The 17,631-nt window shown below is 39.8% G+C and overlaps 1 protein-coding gene across 1 annotated transcript in view; it reads left to right on the forward strand.

Moving 5' to 3' along the window:
• Positions 1 to 5,198: 5,198 nt before the first annotated feature.
• LOC127926940 (serine/threonine-protein kinase B-raf-like) overlaps positions 5,199 to 17,631 on the forward strand; it is a 130,602-nt gene continuing 118,169 nt past the window's right edge. Inside the window, 1 exon segment of the mRNA XM_052512567.1 lies at positions 5,199 to 5,518. Coding sequence (XP_052368527.1) covers positions 5,363 to 5,518 — 156 coding nt within the window. The 5' untranslated portion in view covers positions 5,199 to 5,362.

The following is a 17,631-nucleotide window of genomic DNA, read 5'->3' on the forward strand; positions in this document are numbered from 1 at the left end:
AATCATTTAGTCCTATCTGACAGGAGATATGAATGGAGAGTCTGGTTCTATTCATTATATTTCTAATCATTTAGTCTGTTTATCTGACAGGAGATATGAATGGAGAGTCTGGTTCTATTCATTATATTTCTAATAATTTAGTCCTATCTGACAGGAGATATGAATGGAGAGTCTGGTTCTATTCATTATATTTCTAATCATTTAGTCTGTTTATCTGACAGGAGATATGAATGGAGAGTCTGGTTCTATTCATTATATTTCTAATCATTTAGTCTGTTTATCTGACAGGAGATATGAATGGAGAGTCTGGTTCTATTCATTATATTTCTAATCATTTAGTCCTATCTGACAGGAGATATGAATGGAGAGTCTGGTTCTATTCATTATATTTCTAATCATTTAGTCCTATCTGACAGGAGATATGAATGGAGAGTCTGGTTCTATTCATTATATTTCTAATCATTTAGTCCTATCTGACAGGAGATATGAATGGAGAGTCTGGTTCTATTCATTATATTTCTAATCATTTAGTCCTATCTGACAGGAGAAACTCTGATAACTGTTGACAAACTAGTCCCAGAGGGTGGCTGGAGTTTGGATGTCACTCAATACGTGGATGTCTTTAATGTTGCTGACACACACACACACACACACACACACACACACACCGTTCATGAAGCCATGTGTGTTCAGACCACCTTGATACACATGGGTACTGGTGTAGTGGGTCTTGTCCAGAGACTGACTGGGTACGTCCACCCTATTCCCTATATAGTGCACTACTTTAGACCAGAGCCCTATTCCCTATATAGTGCACTACTTTAGACCAGAGCTCTATTCCCTATATAGTACACTACTTTAGACCAGAGCCCTATTCCCTATATAGTGCACTACTTTAGATCAGAGCCCTATTCCCTATGTAGTGCACTACTTTAGACCAGAGCCCTATTCCCTATATAGTGCACTACTTTCGACCAGAGCCCTATTCCCTATGTAGTGCACCTTTCTATAAAAGGAACAGGGTGGCATTTGGGAAGAACACTGATATTACTGGGCTCCTCTCTCTGTCCTCGTTGTCTCCCTCTCTCTGTAATATCCTCTGTCCCAGAGAGCTGGTTGCTCATCATGAGACCAGAACACTCATTTAACACCATGGCAGTTAAGCCAGAACCATAATCTTGATTATTTCCAATTTAATACATTTAACATAACCCCAAAGATAGGTTTCAGTGAAGGTAGGACTTGTAAGATGTGTTTTTGACTATGCCCCCCCCCCTCTAGTTGGGTTATGGCATGTGTAGGCATAAGCTACGGACAGTGAAAACAATGGTATTTTATCAATGGCAATTTAAATTTACAGAGATTCCGTAACGATATCCTGAGGCCCATTGTCGTGCCATTCATCCGGCGCCATCACCTCATGTTTCAGCATGATAATGCACGGCACCATGTCACTAGGATGTCTACACAATTCCAGGAAGCTGTAGATGTCCCAGTTCTTCCATGGCCTGAATACTCACCAGACATGTCACCCATTGAGCATGTTTGGGATGCTCTGGATCGACGTGTACGACAGCGTGTTCCAGTTCCCGACAATATCCAGCAACTTCACACAGCCATTGAAGAGGAGTGGGACAACATTCCAACAGGCCACAAATCAACAGCCTGATCAACTCTATGTGAAGGAGACGTGTCGCGCTGCATGAGACAAATGGTGATCACCAGATACTGACTGGGTTTCTGATCCACACCAGATACTGACTGGGTTTCTGATCCACACCAGATACTGACTGGTTTTCTGATCCACACCAGATACTGACTGGGTTTCTGATCCACACCAGATACTGACTGGTTTTCTGATCCACACCAGATACTGACTGGGTTTCTGATCCACACCAGATACTGACTGGTTTTCTGATCCACACCAGATACTGACTGGGTTTCTGATCCACACCAGATACTGACTGGGTTTTCTGATCCACACCAGATACTGACTGGGTTTCTGATCCACACCAGATACTGACTGGTTTTCTGATCCACACCAGATACTGACTGGTTCTCTGATCCACACCAGATACTGACTGGTTTTCTGATCCACACCAGACAGATACTGACTGGTTTTCTGATCCACACCAGATACTGACTGGGTTTCTGATCCACACCAGATACTGACTGGGTTTCTGATCCACACCAGATACTGACTGGGTTTCTGATCCACACCAGATACTGACTGGTTTTCTGATCCACACCAGACAGATACTGACTGGTTTTCTGATCCACACCAGACAGATACTGACTGGTTTTCTGATCCACACCCCAACCTTTTATTTACGGTTTCTGTGACCAACAGATGCATGTCTTTATTCCTAGTCATGAAATTGATATATTAGTGCCTAATCTATTTATTTCAATTGATTGATTTCCTTACATAAACTGCAACTCAGTAAAATAATTAACATTGTTGCATGTTGTGTTTATATTTTTGTTCGGTATAATTGGCAGGGTTGACTTGCCTACAGGTTAAACCTGCAGTTTGATTTACCCAGAGATCCAGATAAAATGAAGAGATGCCTACTGTATGTCTCCACGTTGACAATGGAAACTGTTGTCCATAGAGCGGGAAAGACTGCCAGTCACGCTCCCACCTCGCTTTGGATTGGTGGATACGTCTACTTTATTTGAATATTTTGTTGAATATTCGATGAGGGGTTCCTGACGTCACCTTTCTGTAATTACGTGGAGAGTGAGACGCTTCATGAGCAGGACTGTCAAGAACCGGGATAAACTGATATGAAGTGGGGGGTTTTCTCAAAGTTGCCGGGATGTCACGTGTTCTACTTATATCAGCACGCTCCTAACAACCTAAACGTGACAAATCTTCTATTCAATCAAATAAGCCTCACGAAGCAAGTAAGCCATTACACTTTTTTGTTGACCAAAAGTCGACACTCATTCTCATTATTTTACGTTAGGTTACTCAAATCAAATTCAAATCCAAGCTGGATATTGACATTGCGTCAATATTGCCCAAGCAACAACGTATACAATATAAATTGTAATAAAATAATGCAGAATAATAATATCAAATGGTAATACATAATAAAAATAAGAAAATGGTAACAGTTAATAGTAGAAAAAGAATAAATAATAGGAATGAAAAAAAAAAAAAAATGTAACATTAAACTATAACTAACTCACCATTACATCAGTACTACCACTAGCATCACCTTGACTAATACAATACTATACCACCACGACCACAACCATCATTAACTAAACTGATATCATTACCATCACCCCTACTACTCGTACCACTACTATTAGGAATAATAATCACAACCATAATAATAATTAAGTTAATTATTCAGTGTCTCTCAGGCTTCGGGAGGCAAATACATATTTGTCTGCAAGAGGAGTCGTTGCTCCTTCACCTCTGGGTATTTGTTGTTTTTAAGACCAAATGTGGAATAAATGTAGTAATTTATACGAATAATGAATCTCTTGGTGAGGATTATATTTCTCACAGTAAAGGAGAAAGTGCATCTCTGTCTCTACCTCCCCTGTCGTGCAGTGACCACGTCGTCCATCTCTGTCTCTACCTCCCCTGTCGTGCAGTGACCACATACACACTCCTCTTTGGGGAGCCATGTCGTTTATTGTCTGGTTTCTATTGCCAATCGGAGGTCACTCAGCCGGTACTTGTTAAGGATCTGTCTCTACCTCCCCTGTCATGCAGTGACCACATACACGCTCCTCTTTGGGGAGCCATGTTGTTTATTGTCTGGTTTCTATTGCCAATCGGAGGTCACTCAGCCTGTTGTTAAGGATCTGTCTCTGCCTCCCCTGTCATGCAGTGACCACGTCGTCCATCTCTGTCTCTACCTCCCCTGTCTTGCAGTGACCACGTCGTCCATCTCTGTCTCTACCTCCCCTGTCATGCAGTGACCACATACACGCTCCTCTTTGGGGAGCCATGTTGTTTATTGTCTGGTTTCTATTGCCAATCGGAGGTCACTCAGCCTGTTGGTAAGGATCTGTCTCTGCCTCCCCTGTCATGCAGTGACCACATACACGCTCCTCTTTGGGGAGCCATGTTGTTATTGTCTGGTTTCTATTGCCAATCGGAGGTCACTCAGCCTGTTGTCTCTACCTCCCCTGTCGCAGTGTTAAGGATCTGTCTCTACCTCCCCTGTCTGCAGTGACCCTACACGCTCCTCTTTGGGGAGCCATGTTGTTTATTGTCTGGTTTCTAGTCGGAGGTCACTCAGCCATCTGTGTCAGTGACCACGTCACTCAGCCTGTCCATCTCTGTCTCTACCTCCCCTGTCGTGCAGTGACCACATACACGCTCCTCTTTGGGGAGCCATGTTGTTAAGGATCTGTTTCTACCTCCCCTGTCGTGCAGTGACCACATACACGCTCCTCTTTGGGGAGCCATGTTGTTTATTGTCTGGTTTCTATTGCCAATCGGAGGTCACTCAGTCTGTTGTTAAGGATCTGTCTCTGCATCGTATCTCTGACAGAGTAGAGGTAATCCATTCAATTTAAATGTAAGGTGTTTTATTGACATGGGAAACATGTGTTTACATTGCCAAAGCAGGTGAAGTAGATAATAAACAATACAAATTAACAGGTAACATTACACTCACAACAGTTCCAAAATAATAAATACATTTCAAATGTCATATTATATATATATACAGTGTTGTAACGATGTGCAAATAGTTCAAGTACAAAAAGGGACAATAAATAAGCATAAATATGGGTTGTATTTACAATGGTGTTTGTTCTTCACTGGTTGACCTTTTCCTGTGGCTTCGTTGGTCTCCATTATAAATACTCCTCGCCTGGCGGACGAAACACCGCCACCTGCTGGAGGAGACAGATTTTGGACCAAATTACCCCTCTCGGTTCGCCTTTTTACCTCTCTCTGGTCTAGCTGAGATTTTAACTATTGGAGTTTAAATCTCAGCTAGAGTTTGGTTTGCCTGTCTGTGTATGGCGGTAGACCTACAAAAGGTTGGTGCTATACATTTGTTTTGTGGTTAATGTTTTATTTTATTTTGTTGGGATGCTTTTTATTTTGCAGGTGCACTTGATGCAGTTGTAATTGGACCAGCGACTAATCAATAAGCAAAATCATATGCGGTCACTGAAACAAATTAAATACTCGTTATTGACATAATAAACCAATAGACATTGTCACTGACACAGAAAGGAGGAAAGTGGTACCCTAATTTCCTCGTGTACCCCCAAACCATCACATCCCGGTGCTTTACTAGCCAGCTACATTTCTTGAATCTGTCTCCCCCTCCTGTCTCCTCTCCTCGATTATTTTCCACTCAGCTGATCGCAGTTTAAAATGGCGGCGTTGAGTAACGCCGAGTCCCCACCGCCCGTCTTCAACGGTGACACGATGGACCGAGACCCGGAGCGGGAGCGGGGACTGGAGGAGCTGGGAGCCTGCCTGGACCCCGCCTGTTCGGTGGGGATCCCGGAATGTCCGCAGGACGAGGAGGTATGGACCGGGGAGACGGGGTGAAGCTGGGCATGGCGACACGGGGGTACCGAGTGGACGTTGCTGGATGGGGATCTTTAGGAAACACCGGCTGTAATATGGATCGTGGGGATGCATTGCAGGGGGCGAGATGATGCACTAAAATGGAAATGATTTCCATCACGAACGTGTCCTTCGTCCTCTTTGTATTTTGCCGTTATTCCTTAAGGTGCATTTTGCGTTAGACTACACCGATCACGTTAGATTTGTGTAATAGTACGCTGACGGCAATGTTTATTTCAGGCCTGCCTATATTTCATTTGCTTTTCGAGGTTTTTTTCCTCTCTCTCCAGCAGGTCTCTCTCTCTCTGCGGCGGCTGCATCCAGCTCTCTGTTCGCTACCTGGCACCGTTTGACTTCAACGATCTACCGCGTACGGCTTGATAATACATCGTTTTATATCGCTATAGCTAACTGACAAACTTGTATTGATATTTATGAACAATTCATCAGGGATTTTCGTCAATTCCATGCAGAGAACCCCTTCGTGGGCTGTCGACGGGAGCTGATATGTCTGTGCAAAGATCGGCTTTGTTTTGGTTGATAAAATGTACATTATTTTACAATATAGATCCATAACGGAGGTTCATGCAGAATTATTAGCGCACGAATATTAATATCTATACACTAAGCTAGGCCTCTTTCATCGCCATGGCTCAAATGATATGCTCCTAGCCAACGTTACATTTATGTAAAGTTAAAACATATTTTTCAACAGCTATTTAATAAAACAAAATTGTTGCTTTCAATGCAAGAAGGTCTGTATCGAAGACATGAAAGTAAAATAAAGAACACGATGCAACAGTCAAAAGGTATGTTGTGAGTGACGTATCCAATTGACCATAATATAAAATAATGCCAAAATCACAATCGCGTCATATTGTATCTATTAGTCAAATAGAAAAAGCTGTAAGTTGTGCAACGAGCCAAACCAAAATCCTCAATCAATTCCCTGTCAGCTTAACTTTGGGACCTTGAGTAACCTGCTGTTGATACTAGTGGTTTCTCTGGTTACAGTAGAACTCATAAACAAAATTCACCTGGGATCCAGGTAATTACATCAATTAGTAGGCCAAATTAGTCAGATTTTTTTTAAAGGGTATATTCAGATAGCTAAACTTTCTCCTTCCCAAAAGTGCTTGACCGATGTTATTGTATGCCGTCTCAATAAATACAATATCTTTATTGTCTGTTGAAATTTTGTCCGCGCGGGATATCTGCAAATCTTCAGGATATCTTCCCAGCTTAGTGAATAATACTGGCCCCCATTCAGTAGTCAACAGAATCCACGTAGAATCAAACAGAATTTCAAATAGAATCCACATAAAATCAAACAGAATTCAAATAGAATGCGCGTAGAATCAAACAAAATTCAAATAGAATGCGCGTAGAATCAAACATAATTTAAAATAGAATGCACGTAGAATCAAACAGAATTTAAAATAGAATGCACGTAGAATCAAACATAATTAAAATAGAATGCCTGTAGAATCAAACAGAATTAAAATAGAATGCGTGTAGAATCAAACAGAATTCAAATAGAATGCGTGTAGAATCAAACAGAATTCAAATAGAATGCGCGTAGAATCAAACAGAATTCAAATAGAATGCGTGTAGAATCAAACAGAATTCAAATAGAATGCGCGTAGAATCAAACAGAATTCAAATAGAATGTGCGTAGAATCAAACAGAATTCAAATAGAACAGTTAGACAGGCTCCAGAACTTTGGCTACTAGTAAGTATTTTTGAAACCTCCAGCTCTGGGCAGGATGTGTCAATGTGTAGTTCATACATGCATAATCTATGCGCAAGAATTACTGTCTTACCTCAATTAGCCACGGAATCCCGAGTTTGAAAGCAACAGTATTTCTGGAAGCTGTGCTCCTCCATTCCACCCCTAAACCCCTCCTCCCACATGGGTTTAGCCCCTAGCAATTTGATTTCTAGCCAATGAGCTTCAGCCCCTCGCCATTTTGAGTGATAACGAATCAAGATGCAGAGTGGAGAGAGAGTAATGACATATCTGTCCCGATGACGTAGTTCGCAATTTTATCGAGAACCACTATTGGCTAGTGAGCGTTACTTTCAGAACTACTGGCTAAAAAGTACCGGAGAATCAGAGAATGTCATTGAATTTGAATTCTATAATTTTTGATCACAAGTCATATTGCCCCAAAACAGTAGAACATTGTACAGACTGAGGCCAATTAGAGTCCAGAGGTGTCACATCCACCTGCTCCAGATATGCACATGATGTGCGCATTTGGAGTTATTTTCATGAAACGGTACTTGCCGGCCTCACGTTTCTATCCACAGTTTTTATGCAAGTAGTCATACCGTATTAAAAGTGGGAGTTTCTCCCGTTCTTCTCAGCAGATCCTCTCAAGCTCTGTCCGGGTTGCATCGCTGCACAGCTATTATCAGGTCTCTCCAGAGATGTTTGATCGGGTTCAAGTCCGGGCTCCGGCTGGGCCACTCAAGGACATTTAGAGACTTGTCCCGAAGCCACTCCTGTATTATCTTGGCTGTGTGCTTAGGGTCGTTGTCCTGTTGGAAGGTGAACCTTCGCCCCAGTCTGAGCGTCCTGAGCGCTCTGGAGCAGGTTTTCATCAAGGATCTCTCTGTACTTTGCTCCGTTCATCTTTCTCTCGATCTTGACTAGTCTCCCAGTCCCTGCCACTGAAAAACATCCCCACAGCATGATGCTTCCACCACCATGCTTCACCGTAGGGATGGTGCCAGGTTTCCTCCAGACGTGAAGCTTGGCATTCAGGTCAAAGAGTTCAATCTTGGTTTCATCAGACCAGAGAATCTTGTTTCTCATGGTCTGAGAGTCCTTCAAGTGCCTGTTTGACAAACTCCAAGCTGGCTGTCATGTGCCTTTAACTGAGGAGTGGCTTCCGTCTGACCACTCTACCATAAATGCCTGATTAGTGGAGTGCTGCAGAGATAGTTGTCCTTCTGGAAGCTTCTCCCATCTCCACAGAGGAACTCTGGAACTCTGTCAGAGTGACCATCGGGTTCTTGGTCACCTCCCAGACCAAGGCCCTTCTACCCTGATTTCTCAGTTTGGCGGGGTTGCCAGCTCTATGAAGAGTCTTGGTGGTTCCAAACTTCTTCCATTTTAAGAATGATGGGAGGGCACTTGGGGACCTTCAATGCTGCTGACATTTTTTGCTACCCTTCCCCAGACCTGTGCCTCAACACAATCCTGTCTCGGAGGTTTACAGACAATTCCATCGACCTCATGGCTTGGTTTTTGCTCTGACATGCCCTGGCAACTGTGGGACCTTTTTTATAGACAGTTTTGTGCCTTTCCAAATCATGTCTAATCAATTGAATTTACCACAGCTGGACTCCAAGTTGTCGAAACATCTCAAGGATGATCAATGGAAACAGGAGGCACCTGAACTCATTTTCGAGCCTCATAGCAAAGGCCCTGAATTCTTAAGTTAATAAGCTATTTCTGTTTTGTTTTTAATACATTTCTAAAAACTTGTTTTGGCTTTGTCATTATGGGGTGTTGTGATGTCATTATGGGGTGTTGTGATGTCATTATGGGGTGTTGTGATGTCATTATGGGGTGTTGTGATGACATTATGGGGTGTTGTGATGTCATTATGGGGTGTTGTGATGTCATTATGGGGTGTTGTGATGTCATTATGGGGTGTTGTGATGTCATTATGGGGTGTTGTGATGTCATTATGGGGTATTGTGATGTCATTATGGGGTATTGTGATGTCATTATGGGGTATTGTGTGTAGATTGCGGAGTATTTAAAAAAAAAAAAATTAGAATAAGGCTGTAACGTAACAAAATGTGGAAAAAGTCAAGGTGTCAGTACTTTCCGAAGTCACTTTACATATATTTATATATTAATTTGCTCATAAAGAATGTGGACGGTACTCAAACCACTCAAGATTGATCAGAGTATCAAACTCTTATGTAGCTTACGATCATTTCAATGAGACCCCTAAAATACTAGAAAGGATTTGGTTGGGCTTTTCAAGACAGCCCTAATATCAAATCATGTTCTGAGTATCTGAGGGCAACGGGGGGCTTGTCTTTAGTTCTAGGCCTACTCTCTGGATGTACAGACGCTTCCATGCATTTAGCCAGTGACGGGGAAGGTTTGTGTGACTGGTTATTTTAGGATCCGTGGTGGAGACACTGGTTTATCAAGCATTTTCTCACATAGAACACGTTTGTTCTAACTGAAGCCCCTGAAGAGGAATTGGTTTGTTATGGTGGGATACTGTCTATACATAGACTAGTGTTATGGTGGGATACTGTCTATACATAGACTAGTGTTATGGTAGGATACTGTCTATACATAGACTAGTGTTATGGTGGGATACTGTCTATACATAGACTAGTGTTATGGTGGGATACTGTCTATACATAGACTAGTGTTATGGTTATGGTAGGATACTGTCTATACATAGACTAGTGTTATGGTGGGATACTGTCTATACATAGACTAGTGTTATGGTAGGATACTGTCTATACATAGACTAGTGTTATAGTGGGATACTGTCTATACATAGACTAGTGTTATGGTGGGATACTGTCTATACATAGACTAGTGTTATGGTAGGATACTGTCTATACATAGACTAGTGTTATGGTAGGATACTGTCTATACATAGACTAGTGTTATAGTGGGATACTGTCTATACATAGACTAGTGTTATGGTGGGATACTGTCTATACATAGACTAGTGTTATGGTAGGATACTGTCTATACATAGACTAGTGTTATAGTGGGATACTGTCTATACATAGACTAGTGTTATGGTAGGATACTGTCTATACATAGACTAGTGTTATGGTAGGATACTGTCTATACATAGACTAGTGTTATGGTAGGATACTGTCTATACATAGACTAGTGTTATGGTGGGATACTGTCTATACATAGACTAGTGTTATGGTAGGATACTGTCTATACATAGACTAGTGTTATGGTAGGATACTGTCTATACATAGACTAGTGTTATGGTGGGATACTGTCTATACATAGACTAGTGTTATGGTGGGATACTGTCTATACATAGACTAGTGTTATGGTAGGATACTGTCTATACATAGACTAGTGTTATGGTGGGATACTGTCTATACATAGACTAGTGTTGTGGTGGGATACTGTCTATACATAGACTAGTGTTATGGTAGGATACTGTCTATACATAGACTAGTGTTATGGTAGGATACTGTCTATACATAGACTAGTGTTATGGTGGGATACTGTCTATACATAGACTAGTGTTATGGTGGGATACTGTCTATACATAGACTAGTGTTATGGTGGGATACTGTCTATACATAGACTAGTGTTATGGTGGGATACTGTCTATACATAGACTAGTGTTATGGTGGGGTACTGTCTATACATAGACTAGTGTTATGGTTGGATACTGTCTATACATAGACTAGTGTTATGGTTATGGTGGGATACTGTCTATACATAGACTAGTGTTATAGTGGGATACTGTCTATACATAGACTAGTGTTATGGTAGGATACTGTCTATACATAGACTAGTGTTATGGTAGGATACTGTCTATACATAGACTAGTGTTATGGTGGGATACTGTCTATACATAGACTAGTGTTATGGTGGGATACTGTCTATACATAGACTAGTGTTATGGTGGGATACTGTCTATACATAGACTAGTGTTATGGTAGGATACTGTCTATACATAGACTAGTGTTATGGTGGGATACTGTCTATACATAGACTAGTGTTATGGTGGGATACTGTCTATACATAGACTAGTGTTATGGTAGGATACTGTCTATACATAGACTAGTGTTATGGTAGGATACTGTCTATACATAGACTAGTGTTATGGTGGGATACTGTCTATACATAGACTAGTGTTATGGTGGGATACTGTCTATACATAGACTAGTGTTATGGTAGGATACTGTCTATACATAGACTAGTGTTATGGTGGGATACTGTCTATACATAGACTAGTGTTATGGTAGGATACTGTCTATACATAGACTAGTGTTATGGTGGGATACTGTCTATACATAGACTAGTGTTATGGTAGGATACTGTCTATACATAGACTAGTGTTATGGTAGGATACTGTCTATACATAGACTAGTGTTATGGTAGGATACTGTCTATACATAGACTAGTGTTATGGTAGGATACTGTCTATACATAGACTAGTGTTATGGTGGGATACTGTCTATACATAGACTAGTGTTATGGTGGGATACTGTCTATACATAGACTAGTGTTATGGTAGGATACTGTCTATACATAGACTAGTGTTATGGTGGGATACTGTCTATACATAGACTAGTGTTATGGTGGGATACTGTCTATACATAGACTAGTGTTATAGTGGGATACTGTCTATACATAGACTAGTGTTATAGTGGGATACTGTCTATACATAGACTAGTGTTATGGGATACTGTCTATACATAGACTAGTGTTATAGTGGGATACTGTCTATACATAGACTAGTGTTATGGTGGGATACTGTCTATACATAGACTAGTGTTATGGTGGGATACTGTCTATACATAGACTAGTGTTATGGTAGGATACTGTCTATACATAGACTAGTGTTATGGTGGGATACTGTCTATACATAGACTAGTGTTATGGTTATGGTGGGATACTGTCTATACATAGACTAGTGTTATAGTGGGATACTGTCTATACATAGACTAGTGTTATGGTTGGATACTGTCTATACATAGACTAGTGTTATGGTTGGATACTGTCTATACATAGACTAGTGTTATGGTGGGATACTGTCTATACATAGACTAGTGTTATGGTGGGATACTGTCTATACATAGACTAGTGTTATGGTGGGATACTGTCTATACATAGACTAGTGTTATGGTTGGATACTGTCTATACATAGACTAGTGTTATGGTGGGATACTGTCTATACATAGACTAGTGTTATGGTAGGATACTGTCTATACATAGACTAGTGTTATGGTGGGATACTGTCTATACATAGACTAGTGTTATAGTGGGATACTGTCTATACATAGACTAGTGTTATGGTGGGATACTGTCTATACATAGACTAGGATACTGTCTATACATAGACTAGTGTTATGGTGGGATACTGTCTATACATAGACTAGTGTTATGGTGGGATACTGTCTATACATAGACTAGTGTTATGGTGGGATACTGTCTATACATAGACTAGTGTTATGGTGGGATACTGTCTATACATAGACTAGTGTTATGGTAGGATACTGTCTATACATAGACTAGTGTTATGGTAGGATACTGTCTATACATAGACTAGTGTTATGGTAGGATACTGTCTATACATAGACTAGTGTTATGGTGGGATACTGTCTATACATAGACTAGTGTTATGGTGGGATACTGTCTATACATAGACTAGTGTTATGGTGGGATACTGTCTATACATAGACTAGTGTTATAGTGGGATACTGTCTATACATAGACTAGTGTTATGGTGGGATACTGTCTATACATAGACTAGTGTTATAGTGGGATACTGTCTATACATAGACTAGTGTTATGGTTATGGTGGGATACTGTCTATACATAGACTAGTGTTATGGTGGGATACTGTCTATACATAGACTAGTGTTATAGTGGGATACTGTCTATACATAGACTAGTGTTATGGTGGGATATTGTCTATACATAGACTAGTGTTATAGTGGGATACTGTCTATACATAGACTAGTGTTATGGTTATGGTGGGATACTGTCTATACATAGACTAGTGTTATATGGTGGGATACTGTCTATACATAGACTAGTGTTATAGTGGGATACTGTCTATACATAGACTAGTGTTATGGTGGGATACTGTCTATACATAGACTAGTGTTATAGTGGGATACTGTCTATACATAGACTAGTGTTATATGGTGGGATACTGTCTATACATAGACTAGTGTTATAGTGGGATACTGTCTATACATAGACTAGTGTTATAGTTATGGTAGGATACTGTCTATACATAGACTAGTGTTATGGTGGGATACTGTCTATACATAGACTAGTGTTATAGTTATGGTGGGATACTGTCTATACATAGACTAGTGTTATAGTGGGATACTGTCTATACATAGACTAGTGTTATATGGTAGGATACTGTCTATACATAGACTAGTGTTATGGTGGGATACTGTCTATACATAGACTAGTGTTATGGTAGGATACTGTCTATACATAGACTAGTGTTATGGTGGGATACTGTCTATACATAGACTAGTGTTATGGTAGGATACTGTCTATACATAGACTAGTGTTATAGTGGGATACTGTCTATACATAGACTAGTGTTATAGTGGGATACTGTCTATACATAGACTAGTGTTATGGTGGGATACTGTCTATACATAGACTAGTGTTATAGTGGGATACTGTCTATACATAGACTAGTGTTATAGTGGGATACTGTCTATACATAGACTAGTGTTATGGTGGGATACTGTCTATACATAGACTAGTGTTATAGTGGGATACTGTCTATACATAGACTAGTGTTATAGTGGGATACTGTCTATACATAGACTAGTGTTATGGTGGGATACTGTCTATACATAGACTAGTGTTATGGTAGGATACTGTCTATACATAGACTAGTGTTATGGTGGGATACTGTCTATACATAGACTAGTGTTATAGTGGGATACTGTCTATACATAGACTAGTGTTATAGTGGGATACTGTCTATACATAGACTAGTGTTATGGTGGGATACTGTCTATACATAGACTAGTGTTATGGTGGGATACTGTCTATACATAGACTAGTGTTATGGTAGGATACTGTCTATACATAGACTAGTGTTATAGTGGGATACTGTCTATACATAGACTAGTGTTATGGTGGGATACTGTCTATACATAGACTAGTGTTATAGTGGGATACTGTCTATACATAGACTAGTGTTATGGTAGGATACTGTCTATACATAGACTAGAGTTATAGTGGGATACTGTCTATACATAGACTAGTGTTATGGTGGGATACTGTCTATACATAGACTAGTGTTATGGTAGGATACTGTCTATACATAGACTAGTGTTATGGTAGGATACTGTCTACATAGACTAGTGTTATAGTGGGATACTGTCTATACATAGACTAGTGTTATGGTAGGATACTGTCTATACATAGACTAGTGTTATGGTGGGATACTGTCTATACATAGACTAGTGTTATGGTAGGATACTGTCTATACATAGACTAGTGTTATGGTGGGATACTGTCTATACATAGACTAGTGTTATAGTGGGATACTGTCTATACATAGACTAGTGTTATGGTGGGATACTGTCTATACATAGACTAGTGTTATGGTGGGATACTGTCTATACATAGACTAGTGTTATAGTGGGATACTGTCTATACATAGACTAGTGTTATAGTGGGATACTGTCTATACATAGACTAGTGTTATGGTGGGATACTGTCTATACATAGACTAGTGTTATGGTGGGATACTGTCTATACATAGACTAGTGTTATAGTGGGATACTGTCTATACATAGACTAGTGTTATAGTGGGATACTGTCTATACATAGACTAGTGTTATGGTGGGATACTGTCTATACATAGACTAGTGTTATGGTTATGGTGGGATACTGTCTATACATAGACTAGTGTTATGGTGGGATACTGTCTATACATAGACTAGTGTTATGGTGGGATACTGTCTATACATAGACTAGTGTTATGGTGGGATACTGTCTATACATAGACTAGTGTTATGGTGGGATACTGTCTATACATAGACTAGTGTTTATGGTGGGATACTGTCTATACATAGACTAGTGTTATGGTTATAGTGGGATACTGTCTATACATAGACTAGTGTTATAGTGGGATACTGTCTATACATAGACTAGTGTTATAGTGGGATACTGTCTATACATAGACTAGTGTTATGTTATAGTGGGATACTGTCTATACATAGACTAGTGTTATAGTGGGATACTGTCTATACATAGACTAGTGTTATGGTGGGATACTGTCTTACATAGACTAGTGTTATAGACTAGTGTTATGGTGGGATACTGTCTATACATAGACTAGTGTTATAGTGGGATACTGTCTATACATAGACTAGTGTTATGGTGGGATACTGTCTATACATAGACTAGTGTTATGGTGGGATACTGTCTATACATAGACTAGTGTTATAGTGGGATACTGTCTATACATAGACTAGTGTTATGGTTATAGTGGGATACTGTCTATACATAGACTAGTGTTATATGGTGGGATACTGTCTATACATAGACTAGTGTTATAGTGGGATACTGTCTATACATAGACTAGTGTTATGGTTATAGTGGGATACTGTCTATACATAGACTAGTGTTATGGTGGGATACTGTCTATACATAGACTAGTGTTATGTTATAGTGGGATACTGTCTATACATAGACTAGTGTTATGGTTATAGTGGGATACTGTCTATACATAGACTAGTGTTATGGTTATAGTGGGATACTGTCTATACATAGACTAGTGTTATATGGTGGGATACTGTCTATACATAGACTAGTGTTATAGTGGGATACTGTCTATACATAGACTAGTGTTATAGTGGGATACTGTCTATACATAGACTAGTGTTATGGTGGGATACTGTCTATACATAGACTAGTGTTATGGTTATGGTGGGATACTGTCTATACATAGACTAGTGTTATGGTGGGATACTGTCTATACATAGACTAGTGTTATAGTGGGATACTGTCTATACATAGACTAGTGTTATAGTGGGATACTGTCTATACATAGACTAGTGTTATGGTGGGATACTGTCTATACATAGACTAGTGTTATAGTGGGATACTGTCTATACATAGACTAGTGTTATGGTGGGATACTGTCTATACATAGACTAGTGTTATGGTGGGATACTGTCTATACATAGACTAGTGTTATGGTGGGATACTGTCTATACATAGACTAGTGTTATAGTGGGATACTGTCTATACATAGACTAGTGTTATGGTGGGATACTGTCTATACATAGACTAGTGTTATGGTGGGATACTGTCTATACATAGACTAGTGTTATAGTGGGATACTGTCTATACATAGACTAGTGTTATGGTGGGATACTGTCTATACATAGACTAGTGTTATGGTGGGATACTGTCTATACATAGACTAGTGTTATAGTGGGATACTGTCTATACATAGACTAGTGTTATAGTGGGATACTGTCTATACATAGACTAGTGTTATGGTTATAGTGGGATACTGTCTATACATAGACTAGTGTTATATGGTGGGATACTGTCTATACATAGACTAGTGTTATAGTGGGATACTGTCTATACATAGACTAGTGTTATGGTTGGGATACTGTCTATACATAGACTAGTGTTATGGTGGGATACTGTCTATACATAGACTAGTGTTATAGTGGGATACTGTCTATACATAGACTAGTGTTATAGTGGGATACTGTCTATACATAGACTAGTGTTATGGTGGGATACTGTCTATACATAGACTAGTGTTATGGTGGGATACTGTCTATACATAGACTAGTGTTATGGTGGGATACTGTCTATACATAGACTAGTGTTATAGTGGGATACTGTCTATACATAGACTAGTGTTATAGTGGGATACTGTCTATACATAGACTAGTGTTATAGTGGGATACTGTCTATACATAGACTAGTGTTATGGTGGGATACTGTCTATACATAGACTAGTGTTATAGTGGGATACTGTCTATACATAGACTAGTGTTATAGTGGGATACTGTCTATACATAGACTAGTGTTATGGTGGGATACTGTCTATACATAGACTAGTGTTATAGTGGGATACTGTCTATACATAGACTAGTGTTATGGTGGGATACTGTCTATACATAGACTAGTGTTATGGTGGGATACTGTCTATACATAGACTAGTGTTATGGTGGGATACTGTCTATACATAGACTAGTGTTATGGTTATAGTGGGATACTGTCTATACATAGACTAGTGTTATGGTGGGATACTGTCTATACATAGACTAGTGTTATAGTGGGATACTGTCTATACATAGACTA

This window comes from Oncorhynchus keta, unplaced genomic scaffold (assembly GCF_023373465.1).
Source record: "Oncorhynchus keta strain PuntledgeMale-10-30-2019 unplaced genomic scaffold, Oket_V2 Un_contig_86_pilon_pilon, whole genome shotgun sequence".
Lineage (NCBI taxonomy): Eukaryota > Metazoa > Chordata > Actinopteri > Salmoniformes > Salmonidae > Oncorhynchus > Oncorhynchus keta.